This window comes from Nasonia vitripennis, assembly GCF_009193385.2.
Source record: "Nasonia vitripennis strain AsymCx chromosome 3 unlocalized genomic scaffold, Nvit_psr_1.1 chr3_random0005, whole genome shotgun sequence".
In the NCBI taxonomy this organism is placed as follows: domain Eukaryota; kingdom Metazoa; phylum Arthropoda; class Insecta; order Hymenoptera; family Pteromalidae; genus Nasonia; species Nasonia vitripennis.
Genome location: NW_022279624.1, coordinates 2,224,732 through 2,250,917, shown reverse-complemented (window position 1 = coordinate 2,250,917; position 26,186 = coordinate 2,224,732). Strand labels below are relative to the sequence as shown.

The 26,186-nt window shown below is 37.8% G+C and overlaps 1 protein-coding gene and 1 long non-coding RNA gene across 6 annotated transcripts; one reads left to right on the top strand and one right to left on the bottom strand.

The window, feature by feature from the left end:
* Positions 1-100: 100 nt before the first annotated feature.
* LOC100113834 (excitatory amino acid transporter) lies at positions 101-21,706 on the bottom strand. Of its 5 annotated transcripts, none has more exons than XR_004227054.2 (12): positions 20,723-21,706; positions 17,949-18,074; positions 16,382-16,589; positions 14,608-14,650; positions 13,967-14,223; positions 13,644-13,877; positions 10,101-10,295; positions 9,738-9,872; positions 9,052-9,160; positions 5,913-6,031; positions 3,403-3,516; positions 101-3,320 (listed from the first exon to the last, which is right to left on the bottom strand). XR_004227054.2 is itself a non-coding variant. In XM_008219681.4 (11 exons), the coding sequence occupies exons 1-10, from the start codon at positions 20,895-20,897 to the stop codon at positions 5,909-5,911; spliced, it is 1,605 nt and encodes a 534-aa protein (XP_008217903.1). In that variant the 5' UTR covers positions 20,898-21,706; the 3' UTR covers positions 101-3,516; positions 5,897-5,908. The 5 variants fall into 5 exon arrangements, 3 of the variants coding, with proteins under 3 accessions (XP_008217903.1, XP_008217902.1, XP_031781810.1); XR_004227055.2 differs by having other exon boundaries at positions 101-3,317; XM_008219681.4 differs by having other exon boundaries at positions 101-3,516; positions 5,897-6,031.
* Positions 17,065-17,781, top strand: LOC103318138. Its single transcript, XR_001729327.2, has 3 exons — positions 17,065-17,411; positions 17,494-17,617; positions 17,703-17,781. It is a non-coding gene; the product is annotated as an uncharacterized LOC103318138 (long non-coding RNA).
* Positions 21,707-26,186: the final 4,480 nt, after the last annotated feature.

The following is a 26,186-nucleotide window of genomic DNA, read 5'->3' as shown; positions in this document are numbered from 1 at the left end:
CATTGATTTTCCCTCACAGGTTGCAGAGAGTAATTGAGGAATTGAGGAATTGAGGGAGAGTTCAGAGAGAAGAAGTAGGGCGGAAATAAACAACGCATGATACGTACAAACCTACATATTGTTATACAACACGTTGAGTCTTAAATACTGTCACATGTATATATAACAGACGCCGTTTATCACCTGCATAGTGGAGTATAATGTGACGTTAGATCGTTACGGTCTAAAATCATTAACATTTAATTTATGTACATGTACAACATGTAATGATCTGATATCAGGTCTTGGATGAGCAGACGCTCTAGCACCCAGCACACACAGCTTGCCAATTTTTCCTATAGAAAAACTCCTGTGCATCTTCATTGAGAACCTCGTGACTAGCTAATCTTACAGTTGTCTACATATCATATTATAATGTGTAACGCTGAACGACAAAAGCGGAAATAACGCATTTTTTACATTCCATTTCATCTGTTCTCTGAATCTCTGCCCTCGCGAGCAGGGCGCACCGTATCTCGCTGCTTACTTATAGATTCCACGAAAGAAATCGAAATCGATAGCTTTTGCTTTAAATGTATGTACACATGTACAACTGGTTTCAAAAATGCGTTTTCTAAAATGACGACCCACCCCGCGGCAGATGTCGATTATAAGGGTTCAGTCCTCTTATTGGTTTTCTCTTAAATCTCATTAATATACGCAGTATTTATTTGTTGAATACGAAAAATTGTTCCCCGAAGCAAAAGCCTTCGTTCCGTTTCGTCTCATAATATATTATATAACATCCTATAGTGTAGTGTGAAGTTGAATTCGCCTTCTCTGTTTTATTTCTTTTTTCTTACGAAAATCAATTTTATCATGCTTGTCATATTACTTGACAATTAAAATTAGTAGTATGTTCTTCTATACTGTTTAACTGTTCAAATGTTTGAATAGGTGTTCAAAACTATTGCTAATTTTATCGCAACCGTTATTGTTACAACGTCGTATAGCGACGAATATTTGCCACGCAACTCGCTGAACTTGTATAATATAATAATCTAGAGTAGTACGGTTAAATTATGCATGTACATGATGATATACTCTACATAAATTAAAGTGTATAAGTGTTCGTGAACCGCGTCGCAAAGTTTGCTCGCAATATTTTTTTTAATAACTCTCGAATTTAAATAACAAAGGTTACTCCTGACCGGACGATCTCGCAATTGTTCGCCTCCCGCGACTTCGTTTGCATGAGCACTTAACATTGTAAAGACCAAATTCTGAAATTTCGAATAATTTAAAAGATTTTTTATTATTGTATTTGTCGTGTGTCATATCGCCTGTCTTGTACCATCGAAATACATCAATTAAATTATGTAATATAATAATAACATTAACAATAACAATAATAATAATAATAATAATAATAATAAGTAGGTTTACAAGGGGGTCGAGAGACGCGTATGTCAGTCTATATTGCAAGAACACTCAATAACGAATAGATAAGGAACATGTAGAGGCTTGTTCAACAATATACCCGGTGACCGGTTGGTTAACAATTTTACACTCATGCTTTCACAGAGTCATTAACAAATCATCGCCAGGCTACGGAACGACAAATTTGAACCCAATTGGATGAAGACTCGCCATGTATAATTGAAGTCTTGGTAACTTATACATTACAGTGTGTGTAGCTTGACTACTTTTTGTTTACTTACATTAATGTGATGAACTTTTAATCGAATTTAATCGATTGTCTCAATATAAAATACATGTGTACGTATATGCTACTGCTAACTCCTAATGGGAACACTGGCAAAGGCGAATCAAACCTACCGTGCTGTCGTAAAAGGTGCGCCAGTAAAACGATTAACAACCAGTCTCGCTCTCTCTCATTCCACCTGCACGTGCATCTTTCCCAAATATTCGTACAATACATATACATTCGTTATACTTGGTGTGTCCATTTCGTGTATTCGTAGAGAATCAGTCTGTCGTCAAATTTCCGAAAAATCGCGTGACTCTTGAGTAAGTGAGTAAGTAAGTAATAGCTCTAATGAATTCTCAAGTTTCTCTGTACTTCTTGAATATGTTGAGATCCCGGTTTTATATGTAGAAAAATGAACACTTTTCAGTGCTGATTTTATGCCAATTTCGCGAAAAAATACGCGCACCTTTCACAAGTATGGAAAAAATCGCAGCTATAACGCAGCTCTGGACTCGTTTTCTTACTTCCTCTGACTTTGTTTTTTGTTTTTTACATTTTTTTGATTTACACGAGTGAAAACTGCTCGTACTACACTGTCATATAAGCGTACGACAAATAAAGCTCAGTTAATCTGCAGGTTCATTCTGGATTGATCATCAGTTCTTACTTTAAGGGATACATTGACTTTACAGATTAAATTATACTGATATTCGGCGTTAAAATCGACGTTCCTGCAGACGAAGTCGACATTCGATGGTAAGCACCAGATGAACAAATGCACACGTATGCAGAACAAAACTCTTTAAAATACATACTTTCATCGCACCGGAACGGTCGGCGCATTGAAATAAGGCACCACGAATCGGTGCGCTACGAGATCGGAGCAGCGCACACGACTACACAAAACGCTACGTTTGAAACACATAATAATTATATGTAAGTATACATCATTATATATAAGACGTGTAAACGTCGCTCTAACATTATTGTTGTTTAATTGGTGATCTTTGGGAAGGACTTGGTAACAAATTTGACATTGTGTGAACATCGTTTGAGGTTACGCATGTACAACTTATAATGATTATAAACGATCAGTAAATTTGCAATTATTATACACAGTATAACTTGTAGGCTTTCGCGTACATATACATCTGGTATGATCGACAAATTGACTTTTGCTGTCAAGATAAGCATTACTATTTTCTTATAGTTTTGCATGAATGTGTACTTATCTCTGATTTTGAACTAAAATAAAGTTTTTTAAACCACACAGTCTGCGTGTGATACGTACATCGAAGAAAAATTGCGTTCATCATTAAATTCCCCGTACAGAGTCTTTGTCCAATGTCAAAGTTTTGCTAGTGTTTATTCAAGAACACGCATTATTCGCTTTTTTATGTTTCATATAACCTTTTACTTCAAATTGACTCAAAAAATCACGGGTTATCAAAGATACATTAGTTTATATGTCTTATTCGTTCGTCAAGCTTTATAGCGCTTTTGATATTAAGACCTCTGATGTTTTTGAGCACGACTTTCAAGGAATTCGTCAGATATGAATTCTTTAAAGTAGCAAATAATCTTTGCTCGTACACATATGTATGCGGATATATATATAACGAATAACGACCGTACAACATTGGTGAAAGAATATGATGTTGGAAGTTGTACCAATGTTGTACGGTCGTTATTCGTTATCAGTACAGAACAACACTGACATTTTATTGAAAGTTTGTGTCAACCGTATTATTTTCAGAAATCCGTTGTGTATTTTGAGTCAAACGGTTTCTTCCGTTACTTTCCGAAGAGGGTTGCTCTCATTGATGCTGGAACCATACAAATAGTTTTTATGAAATAATTATTCAAATCTATTTTTATGAATATCCAAATTTCTACGTATATGAATAATAATGACAGTTGCTCATTGATTGGATACCTTTGATATCTATTCTTACTTTAATGTTATCTTTTCAAACGAAAAATCCCATGATACATATAAAAATTTATAGACTGAAACAGAGCGCGAACAAATCTAAACTTTTTTAGTAGGAAGTTATAAATTACGGCAGTTAAGTTACCCGGATTTTGGAAAACAAATATTGCTATATATGCTCGCGCGACAAGCACGGTGCTATATTACACTGAGAGAAATGTAGAGTTAGAATAGGCGTACATTTTCCTGTGGTATTAGCCTTGGACGACCACAGCTGATTTAGCGGTGGACTCAGGCAGATTCTACCGGAGATTGCAGTAGTCCAAGCTTGGCTCCTCCCCGCGCTATATCAGCCGCGCCGAACACGTGAGGTTTTACTTATATGTTTATGTTTTTTAGCATACCATATCACAATGAGTGACAAATTCATAAAGGACCTATTGGTTTCGTGGAATTTGTAAAAGTTTTTCGAAAGATTTGAGAATAAGCATTGCAATATGTACAACCTAACCTCTTAACCTCAAAATTTGTATACTTATGTTGAAGCACAAAATTTAAATAATTATAAATCAATGCATTGTTCAGCCATGAATATTGGTTTACAAGCCCTCAGAGTACAATGTGACATACCTGTAAAGTCTCTTGGCTTATCTCAAAGCCGTAGACCTGCATTGCCCTTAAAACCCGATGTTGCCGTAAGCTCGTCAAAGCTAAGCAAACCTTTTGCTTTGGGATCATGAAAATTTACAAATACGATAAACTGTAATCTGAGGACTTGTAAACCAATTTTTATGCTAAAACAATGAATCACTTATTAAATATTCAATTTTTATATTTATGCTTACTGCCAGGCAGAAACAGCGGTAGTGCTAAGGCAGATTCAACCTTAAACCATCTGCTTGAGCGCTCCGGTTAAAACTGCCGGAGTTTCCGGTTAATCCAACTCTACATTTCTCTCAGTATATACACTACTTGTGCAGCGGATGGGCGTGACATAGGTACCACAGTGGAAATAAATGCTGTGCCAATTTGTGCCAAAACTGTGCGTAACTGTGCCAAATGATGCCAAAACCGTGATATACTGTGCCAAACCATATAAATTTTGGACGTTTGGTACGGTTTTAGCAGTTTGTCACAGTTAAGCACAGTTTGGTACAGTATGACACAATCAAACTTCTGTGCTTTTTTTTCATTTATCACAACATAGTTTTTTCCTCAGGTTGGCACTGTATTGGCACAGAATGACACAATGTGGCCGTATCAATCTCTGTCAATTTATGCCAAACGGCAATAATTTATCATGCATGTATTTCTCAATGCCAACCTGTGCCAAAAGTGTGCCAAACCAAATGTCCGAAATGTATATGATTTGGCACAGTTTGGCACACTTTTGGAACAGTTTTATTAATTTTTCATTTCCACCGGGGTAAGTGTGGATTTATGCCACCCATGGTTATGAAAAAAATTAAAAAATAGGAATATTTTGGAGAAAAAGACTTCAAGCCAGAGGATGAAACTACGCTCATTATCCTGGTGAAGATATTAGCGTGATTTAGTTTCATACGTTCCACTTTTAGAAATCATTACGTATAGCGTGGGATTTCTTTTTTCTAGATCTACGATATAATCTAACCTCTGTAAGATCTAAATTGCGCAACCAACCTTTTAAATAACATTAATAGATTAAATTTAAAGAAAATACATATGATACAAATTTTCACTCAAAATCATTTTTTTTTTCAGAATCTGCAGCGATACTCGATTACAAAAAGTGTATAATGTTCTTCTTATTAAACATTTAATTTGTCAGGTAGATAATTAAGTTCCTAGGCACATTTGTATTCAAATAGTGATGCTCCAGACAACAAGTCTTCTGGTAAATAATACATTAACATTTATATTTTATATATTTTAGATGTTTCTGTATAATATCATCTACCAGACGTGAATTTATTCTAAAACCATGATAAACTAACGAATAAATCTAAATTTTCTACACGGAAAAACGGTTAGTAACAGTAACAAAGCGCTTGGCAAAATACGCACTAACTATATTTTTGGTTAACCTTACCAAGAACTTGATAAATGTTACTAAAAAGCAGGTGGCTTACCAATTTTTTTATTTTGCTTACCAAGTATACTGGGCAAGATTAACCAAAAATATAGTTAGTGCGTATTTTGCCAAGCACTTTGTTACTGTTACCAACCTTTTTTTCCGTGTATTCTTATTAGTTACTACTAAAAAATGATGAAAGACTTGTGCCTAGCCCTACCAACAAGCATGTTTACTTGGCGATGCCGGGTATTTTTGTCTCATCCTGCATTTCGACGACAACTGTATCTGGATCTGGAACTCTGTTTGCCGATATACAGCCATTGGCGATTGTGGTAGGAAGAATTGTCTCGGACTGCACAAACGGAAATAGGAATTATTAGTTGGTTCATATTTTGAGTGCTTAATACCAAACTTTTTCTAACAAAGTCGTTAGCGGGCAAAGAAGTCAGAAGTGAGCAAAATAATAGTACCCGGCGGGTGCTTTTCATTATTTTTTTGCCAGCATGTGCAGCATATGCGGGTAAAAAGAAATGAAAAACGCCCGCTCAAATTTTTGTTTGCCCACCGGTCTGAAAAAAGTTACTTTACGCCCGTGCAAGGGGATGTCACCCCAAAAACACTGTTTTTCTATTACATAAAACTTTTTGAATAAAGTTTACAAATGAAAAACCGAGTTTGTAGCGCCGTAATGTTAAGTTTAATGAATCGTTCTACACGGAAAAAATGGTTAGTTGCGATAACCAAGTACTTGGTTGGGATAACTAAATTGCTTGGGAAAATACGCACCAACTATTTTGTTGGTATCATTTACCAAGTGGACTTAGTTAAGAAAAATTGGTAACCATAACCAACAGTATGGTTGTATATTGTGTAGTCACGAGGCGACAAACACCATTTAATATTCGTTATCTTAATCAATATATTGGTTTGTAATACTAACAAAATATATCGACAATGATAATTAATCTGTCAGTAAAACCAAGATAATTGTTGGCTCGGGAAATAATTTAGTTCTGCTTACTAAAAAAATAGTCAAGTTTGTTTTCAGAACCAACGAGAAAAAAATTTTTCCTCATTTTTTTACTTTTCTTTATTTATTATTTATTATTAATTATTATTATTTATTCATGCAGATTTATTTTATAGACCCGTTTACAAGTGTGCTATTATTTTTTACATTTAATCTACATGTTTACAACCCTGGTAGAAATTAACCTAAAAACTAACAAGTTCTTGTGTTAAAATCCTAAAAATTTGCCAGTTTCTAGATTAATTTCTACCAGGGAATTTTATAATACAATTAATATATCTGAAAAAAATGTCTTCTTCACTGGGGATCGAACACGGGTCCTTCAACTCCAAAGGCGGAGACTCTGCCGTCGCGCTAGCGATGCAGTTGGTAAATAAGAAAATTTTTGAAAATATAAGCTGCAACTCGGACTTCAACTAATATCTTGGTAATTACAACAAAAATGTTGGTTGACCCACTATGAAAACAGTGATAAACCAGAAAAATTGTTGTCCTTACCAAGTAAATTGGTTAGTAACCTATAAAGTCGACTTTTTCATTGTAAAAAAGTCGGCTTGGTCAAATTAACCAAGCACTTAGTTCTCATAACCAATTTTTGATTAACCAATTATCACTTGGTTACCACAACTAAACATTTTTTTCCGTGTACCGAAAGTAAATTTCAATCGGACTTTCTGTTTTTCTAGAAGTTTGGAAATACAAAATACCCCGTGGTGGATTTGCTAAGCTTTTGCGTTAACATCCCCTTAATAGGTACACGGAAAAAATGGTTAGTTGTGGTAACCAAGTGATAATGGGTTAATCAAAAATTGGTTAGTATTGTTGTTCCAGATAATGGCCGTCAATTTGTTTCAGATGAGTTGAGAGATGAGATCACAAACTTATTGTTCCTTATCACCCTTCGACAAATTGTCAAGCAGAAAAATGTGTGAGTACAAAAAAAAGAGCCTTACTTAAAATGGATACGACACAAGGTTCTTTGCAACGGAACTTGAGACAATATAGAAAAGCTCCTCATCCAACTACTGGACAACCCCGTGCTTTATTATTTTTAAAGTGAAACATTCGCGCACGATTAGATCTTGTTCGACCCGAACCTATCAACGAGAAGATTGCTGAGAAACATCAAGCTGATTTTATCAATGCATACCGAGAATTTAAATCACTTGAAAATGTTTATTTTCTTTCCGTTAATCCAAAATTAGATAAATGGACATTGGATGGATTCCAGGACAAATTAATTTTGACTAGGAGATTTGCATTATGAAATCAGTTACATGGAAAAAAGTATGAACGACAGGTCGATCAAATTCGTGCTTTTACGAAGAAATCAAAAGAAGGGGAAGAAACAAGAAAGAAATCAGAAAGAGTAATATTTTTTGAGGATAACATTGGTGCTAATTTGACAATGCTTTCCACTACAAGCACGCGACGTCGTACTCGATTTTACAACAAGAAGTAAATACTGAAGTAATTACACCATCATATAAAGCTCCTTCGACTTCTCAGACTGTGTCGAGTAAAAAATCATCGACTATACAAGCTACGTCAACTCAAGAATCATTGGTTTCAAAATCTTTACTAACTTCAAGTGTTGAGATTTCAACGACTAAAATGGAAGCTCAATCCTCAACATCTCACGCATCTATTCCACCTACTGTAAATGATTCATTCCAAAATCTATCTACCTCTGCAACTTTTCAAGAAGAATTTTCGTTTCAAACTCAAGATCAACGTACTGTACGTTCACCTCAAGAACAGTCATTTTTAATTCCAAACACACCGCTGATTCGACGATCATCTCGGATCCGCAAATCAGGAACTATTTACTCTCCACCGAGATAATTCAAGAAATTTTTATTAAGGAGGGAGGAAATGTAGTATATTTCAATTAATGTTCTTTTTAAGTTCTATTGTTATTCATGCAACTTCATATTATTGATTGTGAAAAATAACTGTAATTAAAAATAAACCTATCTTTGAGTAAACATCTTTGCACTTTCTCTAAGTTTACTCTATACATATATAAATATTTTTATATACACAATAAATTTTTCTATACACAATAAATATTTTTTAAATTATTCTAAAAATTTTTTAAATGTTTTAATTATTAAAAATTGTACTCTTGCATTTGCGGGAATAAAGTAATTTCATTCCCGCTGTTGTAGGGAAAAACTGTATGAGGGAATAAAAAGCTACTTTAGTACCGCTTTTCAGGGAATAAAATGACTATTATAGTTCAGTCGTAAATAAAATATTCTTTTCACTTTTTGAGAGCTATAATCATTGTATATGTTTTACATATACATATACCAATACAAAATACATATATCGCTTACTTGATATGCTGCAGCGTCCAAAGCCATAAGTTCTTTTTTAGATAGATGCTCAACAACGGCAGCTGCGTAACAGTCGCCTAACATGTTGTTCGTTGTCCTAACGCGATCCCTGTAAAAAATATAAACACACAAAGCTCATCAAATAAAGCAGATGAACCAAGATACTTCTATTTTCATTTTGATTGGTTTTCATTTTGATTGAACAAGTCCTTCAAATGTGTCAATAATGTTTGTTGACTAAGCTTGTCTATCTACATACCCTTTAAAAACCCTATATTAAAGTTGATTTTTATCTAGATCATTATCAACTCGTAAGCTGATAAAAAATTATTTCGATAACTATTTTAGATAATTGTGATGATATGTAAAACCTGTAGAAGTTATCTCAGAAATTATCTAGCTAACTCACTATTTAGATACTAGTTTACAAGTAGATAACTCGTTACGCAGAAAATTATTTTTCTATAAAGCTATCTAGATAGCAATACTTTCCTTCATCTCAGCTTTATTTAATAGCTATGAAACGCGGTGTCTGACTGAATATTTTGTCTTTATGATTTCCAGATAATTTTATTTAGATAATATTTTTTTGCTTACAACCTGTTTTTAAATATCTCAATGTTTTTGATATTTACTTTGGCAAGCTTGAAAATAATAATATTTTAAGTAGCAAACTAAATACTTACACAAACCAATCAATGGCAAAGAGCAATGAAACGTCTTGAACTGGCGCATCGATCGCACTCAAAACAACCAAAAGTAGAACTAGCGCTGCACTTGGTACAGAGGCTGAAGATACAGATGCTGCAGTTGATGTCAACCTTTGAGAAATCAAGAAATTAATTTTTGTTAGCTTTTGAAGCTATGTCCTTGAGGGACGAATAGATGAAATGAAATGTTTCACGGAGAGATAGTCTCAGGAGTAGAAAGAGTCAATGGGACAAGCGTATGCAAACAACAGCACCTTCATTACTGCTTGATCGAAGTGCCTCTTGCTCGGGTTTTACGTACTATGAATAGAAAGTGAAGAAAAGTTGTAAAATACTTACACGACGGTTACGATTTCACCAAAGCCCAGTAGAATGCCATTCATTTGGGCGATGAAGATACTAGCAACAGCAACGAACAAAGCAGTGCCATCCATGTTAATATTGCAACCGATGGGCAGGACGAATCTCGTGACCCTTGGATCGACTCTTAGCTTTTCCGTCATCAGTCGGAAGGTCACCGGTAGTGCAGCAGCCCTGCGCAAAGCCTTGTTAGCACAACTGTCGAGTTCGTGACATATGGTTTATATATTTATTCATTTTTATTTCTTCGGCGCTTCATTATTATTGCCAGGCGGTATTATGCATCTGGCAAATTGCAGCCTCTCCTAAATTCTTAGGGCCATTCTGGCATTAGCCAAACGAATGTTAATAACGTTAGCGTCAGAATCCTTCCTAAGTTGCTGATATAATCGTAACATCATCGCCACTATTATTTAGCTAATGTCCGCTTTTCACCATTTAGTTGACACACTTTTATAGCAAGAACAGCGCGTCAATCGATCGAAAGATCTCGTAAAGTCTTCGCATAATATAGTCAAGCGGAGCACACAGAAAGATTGATCAATTAAACTAGTCCATTTTATTGCCGAATATCGCACATGCGCGAAAGATTGGTAAGGTGCCATGTTAGATTAGAGTCAATTGATGGAAGATCAAGAAAAGCAGATTGATGATAGCATATGAATTATAAATAATGTGCACGGCGAAACTGCGAAATAACGCGCATGAAGCAGCCAGAATGACCGAGTTGGGGGATGGGATATGACTGGAAAAGAAATGATAAAATCGCGATAATATGATTAGAAGTGTGAAACGATGATGATTAGTCCATCAATCTCGCTCAATCTCTCTCTTTCTCAGATTAGATCTCTGGATGTCTGGTAGAGGCTTATTATAATTAATAAGGCACAACACCATCGCCACACGGGCCGTCCTCCCCCTTGCAGTACCCCCACGTGCACACTATCACAGAGCTGTAGACCTGTTTTTCCACACTCTTTATCCGCTATATTATGATAAATAAAACCACCTGGAACATACAAGGTGCATGTATCGTTTGCGGCCATCGTTACTTACCCAGCACCTCAGCGACCATGAACTCTCGTGACCACCTGCAAAAGGCCGCATGCCACGCGCGCGTTCTAATACATCGTCATTGATATCATACAGTCTGTGTTCGGTTCTCAGTGTACAGAGCACGCTGTGCACGCACAATGTACAGAGCGTATTTCTTTTCTGGAAAAAGTTAATCCACACACAAGACATTCTTCAATTAGATTGACTTCAATTGTTCGACTACCCGCTGTCTTTTTTTAATTTCGTTTGTTCTAATTTCTCTTTTGTTTTCAACCTTCTCGTTTCTTGTGCTCCTTCGCGCGCTTCTTACGCAACTCGTCATCGCGCTGTGAACTACCGGCCCGGGGACTTTCAATCGCCGAATCAATGATCAATTATATAATGAGAATGAAAGAGGCTTGCTCGGCCTCCCGGGCTTTCGCGAGATGTTACATTCCGTTTCACGTGCTGGGTACTTGAGCATATAGGACTGTATCGTGAGCTACCGAAGTCTCTCGTCCACTTTGGTGAAAGTTTTTCGGATATTGGTATATAACAAAAAGTCATGCTGATCGATCGACTAGATTAAATTGATTGTATGTACGATGAACGATCAGTATAATCATATAATGGTTGCATAATACGTATATCGGGAAATTGATGGGATGGCAGGTAGATGTAGAGGTTGTTTAGAGAAGCGATCTCCGTAAACGTGGCAAGTCAAGACTATTGTGGTGCTTTTGTTGTTATAGAGCGCGACGAACCGGGAAAATGAGATCGTTGATGCACGCGATTCTGGCTTACAGTTACAGTTCTACTACACAATTAAGAGCTGGGATGAATGTAAAAATGAGTGCAAAAAATTGAGTAAGTAAGTAAGTACATCGTCCGCTCGTATACGGGCCTCCTCTCGTTCGTCAATGGTCACACGCTTAAGATGCCTGGAATAGAGAGATTGAGAAAGAGGAAGAGAAAGAGCTTGCCAATCGGCGTGACCAAACGATATTTCCCCGGTTCATATGCGTTGTACTTAAATAAGTGGCATTTTTGGCGCGAAAGCCGCTCCCTAATCCTGCGCCTCTTTCTTTCTGTTCTCGTGTTTCGTCTTCCCATTTCATCGACGATGGCAAACATGTTCCATCATTGAAGTTACGCACAGAGGATGCGAAGCCGCGGATCAGACGACCAACGCGTCGCGCTTAAAAAACAACTACAATTTGGCCTTCCGGGAGATGCGAAGGAAAGTATAGCAGGAAAATGAGACTCCAAAGGCTTCCGCGCCGGAACCAGTCCAGGTGACACGGAGTCAGCCGACTCTCGGTTTGAGAAGCGTCTCGGAGCTACCCGACGTTCTCGCGGTCTCATGTCTCATCCTCGCAGTTCAACAGCAACGTTTTGAATGAATCGCGCGCGCGCATGCGTCAGATGCTGCGAGACAGCAGCAATATACGCGTACAAGTGCTCTACTCTCGTTCAGAGAAGCGATGCAAGCATGTGGAAGAGTTCGAGAGATGAGGCCGGAACCAGTCGACATCCTAAGTGCCACCCGGAGCTGCATACCTCTGTACTTTTCTCAGGGGGAGATGGCAATTTCTCCCATTGTGAGCTATATGAACGTCTAGGAAGAACGAGGTTCGTTAGACAAACGGGCAAAGGATGAAAGATCAGAGCCTGCAGCTTTTCACAACGCTCATTCGTCGATTCGGCACTCGAATGAAAATTTTGGCAATATAGCGCTGTGGAAGGCTACAGCCGGAAGAATGGGACGGATATATGTGGAGAGGACCGCCATGACCTCGCAAAGCCTTTTCTTTTCATTCAGCTGGCTGAAACACACTATCTTGTCAATAAATAATCTCGGACAGTACGAGGGGCTTACTATCTGCTCTTTGACGTCCCGCGTTATGGCTCATTTGACGTCGAAAAGTAGCCTCAAGCCCGAAGTACCAGAATTATGAGACGCTATATCGAGTGTCGTGTTATAGAAGAAGGAATAATAACAGAAGAAGGAAAGGAGAACGTGCGACTGCCGATAAAAATTGCCTCAATGTCTTAATGCGATTGCAGGAAATGTCAAGAAAGAAATAGCTCCAGTAATAGCTCATTGATTACATTTTCAGTGCTAGCGGGAAGTTTGCTCTCGGTTTACGTAGGCGTCATTGATTCTCAGTGCAGCGCGCGACGCCCACTTCACTAACGTCATGTATACCCCGAGACGTTGAGAGTTCTCGAGTTAAGGCACGCGAAAGTCGAATTAATAATTGACCTGAGCACAGTTTTATCATTGTCAGGCGGGTAAAATTATTGCTAAGAACGCGGTAAGGTATGAAGTATAACGAAGGGGTGATTGCGAGGCAATAGGAAATGGTAAGAAACAAAATAATTCAAGTAAAGAGATCGTAGTGGAAGTGTGCTGCGAGCCTAGACTCTGTGAGGTAGGCGAGTTTGGTTTATCGGAGGGAATGGAACTGAAGGTCGACGACTCACGTTGATGCCATGGCGAAGGCGGTGAGAGTACCCTGGGCAAGACCAGCGTAGAACTTGAATGGGTTCTTCTTCACGATGATCAGATATATTAACTGCATTATCACTAGTTGATAGAAAAACACTCCGATGACAATCGTGATGATAAACCAGGCTAGCTGGGACATCACCAGCGAAAGATCCGCCACTCCAAGGATTTTACCAGCTATCACCGATGTGATTCCTATTGGGGTCATCCTGTAATCGTAAAAATGTCATGAAATGTGATTTTTGCCCATGCCACAATTCACCACTCTGATCAGCTCTACATTTCATCATATACTAACCACATAACAGTTGATACCATTCTCATTATGACTTCAAACACGGCTTTGAAAAAATCGATGACGACGTGACCCTTTTCTCCAAGCGTTCCAAGAAAAGTGCCAAAAACCAAACAGAAAAATACGATTCCCAAAGTATTGGTACCACTTCGGTACTGCACAACTCTTATCAATTCTTCCTCTCCGACCATTTCAGGATCTGTTGATCGATCGCTGTTATTCTGGAAGTTAGTTTTCTTTGGCACGTAAACTGTATGAGCCTACAATAGAGAAAATTGTTTTGTGGCAAGTTTGATTTTGTTAAAATAACAAAAATTAATGATGCACGAATCAACTGTTGCAACCGCTTTCCTCTTAGGTTTTATTTCCGCAAATTCACTTTATTTTTGCTTTTGCTGGTCCGAAGCGTTTTACTGCCGTTAATCAGTTATCTGGCTTATCCGCTTATACTAATTAATCCGTACATTATACGTTGCTAATTCGACAAAGCGGTTATACAGTTGAGTCGCGAATAAAGTTACGTATGCAACGCGGAAGTGAAATCCATCATTCTCGCGGATGGATCAAATGCAGTGCACTCAATCTCAGGGAACAACCTATGATTTTACTCCCGTGTTGCATCACATGTCATTAGCTTTACGAACCTGTTGAAAAGCTGCTTGGAATAAGTTATCCGGAAACATGTTCCTAAAATAAAATATATGCAAATGATTAAACAGTTCATTCGCTTATTTTCATTCAACTAATATGAGCATTCTTAAAAAAGGATATCTATATAAAATCGGGTGGTAGAATTTCATTTTATATTTCGTATTGAAAGTAAATTTTCTAACTTCTGATGCGCGTAATCAGCGATTTGAAAATCAATTGCACATGCTATACTTATATAGTGCAAGAAATAATGTTCTAAAATAACTTTGTATGCACGCTATGAAAGTAATTGCATGTATAGCTGGAGCACACAACTAACAATTTTTCATGTTAAATCAAGAACTGCCTTGAAACTCTTGAACGGATCAACTGCGTGTTTTCGGATTTCAAATTTCTGTGTCAATTCATTCGAGCGCGATGATCGATAATTGTCTACTGATACTTTTACGAATTCTATGTTCATGCAACCGTAGGTTTGTGAGATTCGCTACCTAAAGTTGCATAGTACAATGTACCGTCTGAATAAAATAGGCTTGCAAAACTATCGATTGCAAGTCTATTTTAACCGGCGCATGAGAGCGAAAAGGAATCACAGATATATGGCTATGACTTTAATTCTCAGAATAACCATATTCTTTAACAAGACAATAGCTTCTTTAAATTTTTTTCATTTCATCGTTATTGTTATTTTTCAAATGACTATTAGCAATAAAGGTAGATTTTTACTGGTTATTTTTATTTTTTAATATAATATCCAAACACAAACCACTACAAAAAAAAAAAAATTCACGTCAAAAGTATAAAGAAGTCATCATCATAAATGTTGTGATCCACCTTAGGAAAAGTTTTTGTATTATTTTAAAAAACAGCATTCAGTTTTTACAAATATGTAAGTAAAATATTATGAATCCAAGATAGAATGTCAATATGAATATCTCGCGACATACGCCATTTTGAGGTTATGAAATTTACAAGCATATTTTCGAAAAAATTATGATTTGCTGATGCGTTAACATTTATGATGATGACTTTTTTATACTTTTGACGTTGAATTTAAATCTCGCGGTCTCTTCAATTTGCCATTCTTCAGATTTCCAGACTCCATGTAAACGCAGCCTTACGATGAAGCCAATCGCGTATCACATTCGATATATCCTACACCTACAAGGAGTGGAGATTACTCCAAAATCGTCAATTGTTAGTGGATTGCTAGTAAAAACTTAATTTTTCGATGTAAAGTGTTTAAGTTTTACACATTATGGGGTGTAAATGTGTAAATATTATATTATATTTTCCGCTAAAAAACTCTTTTAAATAAACTTAATTTTTAAATCATAAAACCCAGGAAAATTATACAAGGTGTCCTCTTAAAATATTTAAAATGTAAAAAAGGTAAAAATTAACATTGAATGTATGTAATTTTTTTCAAACGCATACAAATTACTTCAAAAATTAAAATCTCGAGCAGTATCGATCCGTAAGTATACGTAAGTATCCAATAATTTAGTACTTAAAAAACTAAAATATTAGCTTATCATTTAGCTATATAAGTTTTTTGAAATTGAAATAACAAAAACAATGATTTTATATAGCCGTCGAGAGAAATTTCAGGCATGTGCAATGTTAAAATATTATATTTATATCATGATGTAATCAAGCACGAATCGTAAAAAAAAAATATTCAAGTGTGTAAAAATGTTTATTCCTAACTTGAATTCCAGCCAATCTGGCAATGAGACAAAACTTATAAAGGTTAGTTTTTCTTACCTTCCGAGATCCAGTAGGCTGTCCAAAATATTTACAGCTCTAGCTTGTGCCAAGGGTGGTATCGATTCCCGCAAGCCAGGATTGCCGGGGTGAATGAGAAGAACTAGGCTGACCCCCAGAATAGCGTTCAACAAGGACGTCAGAATGAAATATACCAACGTACGAACGGCGATCATTCCATTCATGCGAGCATTTAAGCTGGCTGACCCTGTCAAATGTGAATTACAGATTTACATTAGCAATTCAGAAACGATTAAGAAACTAAACAGAACCCAAGGTTTTTCAGTAACGGAAATGAAGTTTAGCGATCGCCATGTTAGTATTGCTTCGATTGAAAGTATTGGCTAATTAACGACTATACGGCTTTTAGTACGTTCTTTCCGCGTGGAATTTTCATATGAGAAAATCCGGATAGAAGAATAGCAGTGTCACAAGTCTAATTGTGATTAATTAAAAATGTTCTGGTTCTGTTTGCCCTAACTACAAGACAAAGCAGAGTCATTGCACGTAAAAGTAGATTACAAATACGACTTTGAAAACTTTTGCATCATTAGTCTTGATTCTCCGCACATAGCAAAAATGAGCACACTATTGGGAACTCACACACTTGCCCTGACCCCTCGCGGCGAGCAGTGAAAGTACTGCGTCCCACAAGTTTGCATTGGGAAGCATAGCAATTTGCATCTTATTTGCATTCTTTAATAATAAAATAATTATAATGGAAGTCGGAGAGTTCGCACCACGTAGAAAAAGTTCTAACAGAGATTATTGTGCAGTAACAGGTTGTGGGAGCACAGCAGCCAATAATTTGAGTGTTAGTTTTCATCGCTTCCCGAGGCCGAACGAACGCTTTGTAAACAAGCAGAATATCTTCGGCAACTCCGAAAAGATAAATTTGTTTAGTTCATGAAAATTGCTTTATATATCTCAAATATCACTCGAAGGACAACAGTGTGTTCACTGCATTTCCAAAAAAGTCATTATTTTTACATATTTTTAGTTGCAAAAGGTCAAATGCATAACATGTAAGGTAAATAGGTTAGGTATAAGTTACAAACTTACTGGTAAATATATAAAAGAGCAGCTATAATGTGCTTACATTTCTCGCCTAGACCAGCTTTGCATGTGCAAGAGCAATGAACAATATCGCCACCTGTCGATATTTCACCATTAATTTCGTGAGGATGTTTATCTTTGATAGCAATAGTCTGCAAGCAGATAGCTTCGAAGCTGATCGTACCACTGTTTTTAGAAACTACATTTCTTCCACATTTAATGATGAACTTAGCCTGATAAACCCTTTCACCTTCTATAAATTTAGGTTGTCCAGGATTAGTACCAGCATAATCACAAATATTCTTCATGGATATCATTTTTTGGCCGAAAACTAACTACCATCCATCTAAGCACTGTGTAAAGTGTGGGGTGCTTCCGCCGTGTTGGATTCCGCCCCATATATATGAGTTCCGCTCATGTGTGAGTTCCCAATAGATTTTGTTAGTTTTTTTCAAAATATACTTATAAAGTGTTGTGTGAGCATTTATACATCGTATAAAATTATACTTACCAGATATTAAACTAGCGATGACAAGCGGAAGAATCATCAACTTTAAAAGCCTCATAAATAGTTCTCCTGGATAGCTGATCAGCATCACAGCGTCTCCGCCAAAGCCCAGTGGTCGCAAGCCAAATCCTATCGATCACAAAGTAAACATTTTATATGAAAAATAATTTCTTAACCCAATGCTATAATCAATAAAATCGCCATTCAAATTTTTTAAGTCTACAAATTCGTCTATATTTCTTGAGTATCCAAATTTTAAAGATTTTAGCAGCCTTTTAATCATAAACTATAGCTATAATAAGTTTTTCAATGACATGCTAATATTACAAGAATATAATATTTTATTCCATCAAATCAAAATATAATATAGATATATCATACGTTATATAGCCGGTTATCACAGCCATCAGATCATTCAATTCGTATTCAAATTCAGGTACTCGTTTTATAAAGTGTACGAAATAGTATTTATAAAGATGGTTTCTTTCACTATAGATATTGCTTATTCTATCGCGCCAAGAAAGTTATAGTGGATACAAAATTACAAAGAGTAAAAATATAAAATATTTTTCATAATACGTGCACGAAAAAGGCCACTTTCCATGCATGTAAAATGAATGGAAAATCGAGTTTTTCTTAGCAGCGGGAAAAAACTACTCCCTTGGGAGGAAAAAACTTTTTCCTCCCAAGGGAGTAGTTTTTTCCTCACTCTGCAGCCTATCCGATGGATGTGTGTGTCTATATAAGTATTTTCAAAATTTGCAAAATTTGCAAAATTTTCGAAATTTTTAAAGTTTTCAATATACTATTATTTATAATTAAAAAGTTTTACTTTAAAAAGTTCTCGAATTTCCCATTCCTTTCATATGCATGATAAGAGGCCTATTCGTGTACTTATCATAAAAAGTACGGTGTGTAAAAAGGGGAGAGTGGCTTTTTCAGACTCGGGTGATGTTTTGAGCACTCGTGTCCGTCTCCGGCGGCCTACGGCGCCCTCGACTCCCACTCGTACTCAAAACATCACCTCGCTAGAAAAAGCCAATTTTCCCCCCTAGTTGCACAATATACTATAATTACAGAAACATCATCGCAGCGAAAAATATTATCTTTTCTAAATTCCATTGCTTGAGAATTCTTATTATTTATTGCTGTAATTAAATTATATATTCTAGAATTTTAATGTTTTTTGTTCGAATCATAAAACTCTCGCATTGAGATTCATATGAATTTTGCACGAATTTGATTATGGTAATTAAAATTAATTTGGGTTCTGAGATCATATATGTGCATATATGAGAAGAAATATGAATAAGCTAGGCATCGACGAAACTAAATGGGTCAACCTTGCCTTTGAAAGCATCAGTTATTAAGAGGGATTGACTGGATGCTGAGAAAGCAGAAGAAGGTGATTACGTTTCTAACGAGTGATTTATCGAATGCTGACACTCGGTGGGTCATGCGCCATCGCTTGGTGATTCTCGTGTTTCCGTCGCGAGTAGCATTTAGACTTAACCCGATGAGACATTTGAAGGAAACCCTCGTGCGTCAATTGCTACGTTTTAAATAGATGACGTGACCAAATTTACGTAAGGTACGACTAATTTCAAACTGGGTCGTTCGCGACGATAAATTATTCCCTAAGTATCAAAATCCTAAACCAAAATTATTTTGCTCAAGGATGTCTATCCTTGAAATTGCAAAAAGCAAGCACACAGACTCATGCTGTTGAATTTTCAAAATTTCTTGAATATTTTAACTCCTTTCTATATTTCAGGAAGTTTGTCATTATAACGATTAGGAAGCCCTGCTTTACTAGTGTATTGGCATGCTACACTTTACAGCCGTCAGCATGGAAACAAAATTTCTTTTACTATACTCATCTGAGGAAAATGTAGTTACCTACTTTCTTCCAATAAAAAAATTAATTCTTTCTTGTTTGTACAGTCATTTTTAGCAGATCAATGCAATAAACCTCAAACAAAACTCAATGATCAAATTTAAGAAAAAAATCTCACAGAGTATAATATTGCTGTTTCTTCATGTGCATCCAGATTTTATTTATTTAACATGATTTCATCATTTTACATATGGCATATAAGTCGATCACCGCGGCGTATACTGCAGATTGAAGTTTGATTAAGTTTTTTCGACAAAATTCTAAACATTTTTTTTTCTATCTTTTATAAATACACTCGGTTTTAAAAAGATATGTAAACATCATTTTGATTACCAAAAAGTAAGTATACACATTTCTTATTTACGTGAGAAATTATTATATCATGCATAAAGTCAAGTGTATAAGAATCGCTAGACTTGCTTTCCAAACACAATAGAAACTAATTTTCCAAAGGAATTTTCATGGTCTGTTATCCACAATCGTTAATTATGGCTTTTATATTATATTTTGGCCAAGCATGATTATGCCATAAAATATGGTACACGCATTCGTGATTAGATAGAGTATGCAAGGGAATTTTTTCGCTGCTCACGGGTCCGATTCTATCTTCAAGTTTTCCTTGTATGCCCTATCTAACCACGAATATGATACATCCTAACAGATTTTCAGAGCGTATAAAGTGACAATAGAAAAAGACATGAGTGATTTCAGTATTCATACAAAGTTAATATGATGGGGGTGTGATAAATTTTTGACTCGAAATAATACAGTCGTTTCTTTCACATATACTGAAGATTCAAATATGCTAGCCTAGCGGGACGTGAACCCAAGTATCTCGAGATGCGCAGTATGGGAGAAGAAAAATGGGACGAAGGCTCACCTAGTACGACACCAAGAACAACGCCGGAGAGGGTGACCATGAGAAGAAGGTTGTCACGCATCCACTTCCTGGTGTCGGCGGTCATCTTACGGGGACCCTGCGAGGCCGAGACGTCCTGGCCGTCCATTTTGGCAAAGAGATATTCGGAGAAGCGCGAGGACGCCTTGTCCTCCATCTCTTGCACGGCCAGTCGGGCCGAGACGGATCTCGCCGATCCGGTGTCTCCCTCTCGCGAAGCTCCGCGGCGTACTGCGGGTCCCCGGCAGCACCACGACGACGAGGGTTGGCCGTTTTGGGGGTGTTGCCGTAAATCGCCACGGAAGGACCAATTCCTGTCACCAAGCAGCCGTCGCCGTAGAAGCCGCAGGGCCTGCCGCAAGCCCAGTGACTCGATCGTCGTACCGGCTTATCGATTTTACCTCCCGATTGACTAGTGCGGCTGCTGTCTTGTTGCCTCTCTCTCTCTCTCTCTCTCTCTCTCTCTCTCTCTCTCTCTCTCTCTCTCTCACTCTCTCGCTGTTTCTCTGTCCTGTTGCCTGCCCGCCTCTACACTGTAGGGTTCGGCTGCGAGATCAGCCCGGCGCTGCAGCCCCCCGCGCGCGACCGCTGGACGGATTCCCCGGAATTCTCGTGCCTGGGATCGCAGCCCCGCGTCGACGACGATGCGACTCTGCACTCGAAAGGCCGGCGAAACTAGGGCGACCTCGCTGCGCTGCTCGTGCCTCCGAACTCGCGGATCGCGGATGCTCCTCGTCTCGTCTCGTCTCGTCTCGTCTCTTCTCGTCTCGGCGAACTCGCTGGGTGTGCAGCTTGCTTGCGGCTCTCGAGCTTGCGATGGGGATGCAGTGGGCTGCTGAGGATGATGGGAGATGATGATGAGATAGCGGCGCCGCGCGGCTGAGGCTGCGATGCTTTCCCGGCGAAGGACGAGCCCTGACTGGCCGACGTCTCCGAGCTACGACGGCGCTGCGAGGCCGAGCGGACATTGCCATATTGATTGCGCCGCTGGCCCCGCGGGCATTCGCCGTCAGCCAGACGGAGATAGCTGCTTCGGGGAGACTCGACGCCTGCGCCCTGTGCTCCCCGCGTGCGCAAGACGCGACTGCGATTCACTGTTATGGCGGTTTCACTTATGCTCCGCTTCCCTACTTTTCCGTACTTTCTCTCGTCTCCGCTCGTCTCCGCTCGTCGCCGCCGCGGTACTTATATCGTTCGCGCGACTATGCACAACCTTAACATTAACCCCGTCCTCACCTGATCCTACTGCACTGCGGATGCATGCCCCTGCAGCCTAATGCGTGCCTTCGAGCTTTGCAGCCGCTGTTTGCTGATAGACTTGCAGTGATAAATGCGCGCACGCCGTTATAAACGTCCGAGAGCTTTTTTTCAGTGCCGCGACGCGCGAGAGAGGATGAAACCTACTTGTCGCGATGATCATAGGTTTGACTTTGGTATACACGCGATAACGTGTCGGTGCCTCGCTAAATCACATGCCTCCATGCATCTGAGCTAATGTATACGTTGTTCTTTGTCCGTATTATTATGCTCTCCGCCGTACCTATGCTATGAAGCTTTGTCAATATTTAGAGAGCCAATTTGTCATTACGTAAGTTGGTCTTTTCTTCTGAACGGTTTAACTCAACATCTGAGTAGCAAATTCGTGTATCCCAGCGAATTTGTGAAATCGATTCACGTCTTTGATGATTACAATGATTATACCTCTATTGAAACCAGATACTATTGTAATACTAACAGGAAAAATTGCGCTTGAAAAGCGGATATTTCAAGTTTGCTATAAGTCAAGGTATAATAAACTACTTTATATTTGTGAAACAATAAGTGACGCAAAATAAAGTAGACAAAGATACTAAGGGAAATACAATAATTTTTTTATAACTATTATGAACTGTCGATATAGTTATTCGAGACGATTTGTTGTTCAGTTATCTTGTGATGCCTGACCAAGCGCTGGTTAAACTACTTACAAACATCGGTCGGTAAAGTATCGAGTTCCCGAAACTACCGCGAGATGTCCGTAGAGTCTTTTCGGTTCCTCGCATATTTTTTTTAATATAAAAAGAAACTGCATCTCACAAGACAATAACAAATTATCAAATTATGAATCTCTTGTTAAAAAGTCTTTGAATGCTTTTATCTATTTACTATAACGATTTTTTCTTCCTCCTAGAGGAAGCTTTGTGATAGTAAAATTTTGAGTTTCTACAAAACTTCTAAAAAATACTTTTTGGTGTGTTAGAAGTTCAAATCAAGTGTTTTTAGAAAATGTCCGTATGGATGTATGTGTGTGTGTGTTTTTTTTTTATGTTACGTAGGCAGAGCAAGCTCTGCACAAGTGGCCCTCCGACACCGGATCCCCACAGGTACTATCGTTGAACAATACTTCCGTGGGTCCCGTTAACTAGCCTTTTTTGGCTTATCATTTGAAGTTTGACATTTCCGTATATCCCCCATCCACCAAGGTGATTAGAGGTTCAGGATCAAACTCGTCTTCTTCATTCTGCATCGTCCTGCCGTCTGCTTTCTTCTGCATCGTCCAGCCGTCTGCTTCCTGCCGCATCGTCCGGTCGTCAACTTCGAGCAGCATCGACCGGCCATCCTCTGGACAGACTCAACCCCGACACCTACGTTCCTCTGCATAGGGTGAGGGAGTCTGGGCTCAACTCGGTTACCTACGTTCCTCAGCATCGATCTGAGGAGCACTTAGAGGTACTCTAGAGGTGTGTGTGTGCGTGTGTGTGTGTGTTTGTGTGGATGTGTGTATACCGTAATATTTCTGGAACTACTCCATCAATATCAATAAAATTTGACATGCATATCTATTTTTAGATTCTAAATTTGGGAAAAACAGTTATTTTTTATTTTCTCAATTATTTTTTTTTATGGCCATTTTTTGATTTTTGAACAACACTATTTTGCTTTTTTTTTCAATCATCCCATTGTTACAAACAATTCAGCTAAAATGCATTTGAAAGAGAATAAAATTATCTACTTTTTCTCGTTTGGTCCTCGGGATCGATCGCTTTGTTCGACAGATGAAAAAGGTGATTTTTTTTTTAATTTATATCCCTGAAACTAAACATCATAACCTTATCACGTGTCAAACTATATCCCATTGAAATTTCAAGTGATTTGACTACTTATTTTTTCAGTAATGAATCGAAAACTGAAAAAAATGAGTTTTTTTGTGCTTCGATTACGGACGTAAAAAGGTCTTATTGCACTTGAGATTTTGGAAAAAAAGTGGATATTTTGTGTGTTTTGGCTAAGTTTATTGCGCAGCTTTCAAACCCCTATGAATCTTAAGATATCAAGGTTTCAATTTTTTTTGAAAATTTTTGATTGATTCCTTATTATATCTCTAAAACAATGTAGTCAAATGCTTCAAAATTTTATTTGGTGATTTAGCATAAAAATGCTATCTGCTGCTAAAATTTTAAACGATTTCGTCAAGCGGTTCTCAAGTAAAGAGCTAAAATGTAAAAACCGAATTTTCTCAAAACTTTTGCTTCCTCTTATAGAGGTGTCGTTGCACGTCGTTAAAGTCCCTGCCTATGAAGTCATGTCATACCGATATATTCTGTGAAAAAAAAATTGATGGCAGCGTTCGTATTATATAATAAAAAACAGAGGTCCTGGTAGAAATTAATCTATAGAAACTGGCAAGTTCTTAGGATTTTAACACAAGAACTTGCTAGTTTTTAGGTTAATTTCTACCAGGGGGGGGGGGGGTCTGCAAACTTTTAGACAATGAGCCATCCAAAATTTATATATTGAATTATGTATCAAAAACCGCCTCATACATTAGCAGGCAAATTATACTGTATATTAAAACAATATTTTTCATGATACGTACACAAAAAAGACCACTTTCCATGCATGTAAAATGAATGGAAAATCGAGTTTTTCTTCGAATTTCCCATTCCTTTCATATGCATGATAAATGGCCTATTCGTTCACTTATCATAAAAAGTACGGTGTGCAATAAGGGGGAAGTGGCTTTTTTCCCCCCAATTTTCCCCCCTAGTTGCACAATATACGATTATTTATTAGACCTATAAATTTAGTTGGAGGAAGCTACGTGCCAATGAATTGGCAGCGGTTTTTTTTTAATTCTTATAACTTTTAATCCGAGCGGTTTGGACATAGAATATATAAAAAACATGGGTAGCATCTCCAAATCATATGCCAACAAAAAGTTACGGGACAATTACTAATTACCAAAAATTAGCCTTTATTGTGCCCCACGTAATTTTTTTCCGGTATCAATAGGCAGCGGAGCCGGTCGAGATCTTGATTAAAAAAAAATTTTCAAAATGGCCGTCCCTATCAAAAGTTGCGAGTAATTTAAAATGGTGTAAAAATCGTCGAAAATGATAAGAAATGCCAGGAAAGCCAGAATTTTCACTTATTTCTCAAATTTTCGCATTTTTGACGATTTTTACCCTATTTCAAATTGCTCGCAACTTTTGATAGAGGCGGTCATTTTGGATAATTTTGTTTTTTAATTCAAGGGTGATCGTGCTCTCAAAATGCAAGAGTTTGATTTTTCGACCGTAAAGTATCTGATTTCTCATAGAATAACTCATGCATCACTCGAATCCGTAAACGGACAGCAGGTGTTGCGGTATCATGCAATCATTGTCCGCAACCAAGCTTACGTCAGCAGCGGCAGAGATCATCAGTTGCCCCGCCTCCAGACGCTGCTCATCGGTGCATCCAGTGGTTCCGCCGATCAGCATGAACATTGGCGGACGGCCCAAGTCATCAGGTACGTTGACATCTGCTCCGTACTTCAGCAGTAGCTTTATGCATTCGTACGCGTCAAACCTCACAGCCACGCTTGTGACGTTGGCGTATTGCTTCTCTTTTTGACTTTGCAGCCGACTTTCAGCAGCAGTTCCACCATCTCTAATCGTTTCTTCAACACGGCGGGCTGGTAGTAAGCAACTGCATGGTGCAGTGGGGTGCGGCCGTACTCGTCGCGCAGCTTGAGATCGGCACCTAATTTGAGAAGTACGGTGAAATACGGAACGCCCAGCACCTCGGCTGCGATGTGAAGCGACGTCAAGCCGACTTAGCCGAGGCCACGCGTGTGTTGATCGATTTTGGCACCTCTCTTGTATAGAAATTGTAAAACTTCGTAGGGTTTAATCCTTTGAGAAATGCAAATCGTGAAAATTACACCTTTGAAAAGTTTAAGACTTTACACTTTATGAGAATACACTTTATTTATTCAAGTAGAATGTAATGTTTTAATTACTTTATATTTTACCAGTTTTAACGTTCTATATATGTTTTGAAAATATTTAAAAAACGTTAATAAAGCGTACTTAACCACAAATTCACAACGTTCTTAATAAAACATTTGTATACAACTTTTTTGGTAAACGTTTTGGCAACGTTGACCAAACATTTTTTGTTATCAGACTGTTTTTTGTTGATT

Excerpts from the sequence above, each read along its gene's own strand:
- LOC100113834 (XM_008219680.4), bottom strand. The coding sequence starts at position 20,897 with ATGGAGGACAAGGCGTCCTCGCGCTTCTCCGAATATCTCTTTGCCAAA. Across the intron at positions 9,873-10,100 it reads GGTGAAATCGTAACCGTCGT|GTTGACATCAACTGCAGCAT; the intron begins GTAAGTATTTTA and ends GATTTCTCAAAG. Across the intron at positions 9,161-9,737 it reads TTTGCCATTGATTGGTTTGT|GGATCGCGTTAGGACAACGA; the intron begins GTAAGTATTTAG and ends TATTTTTTACAG.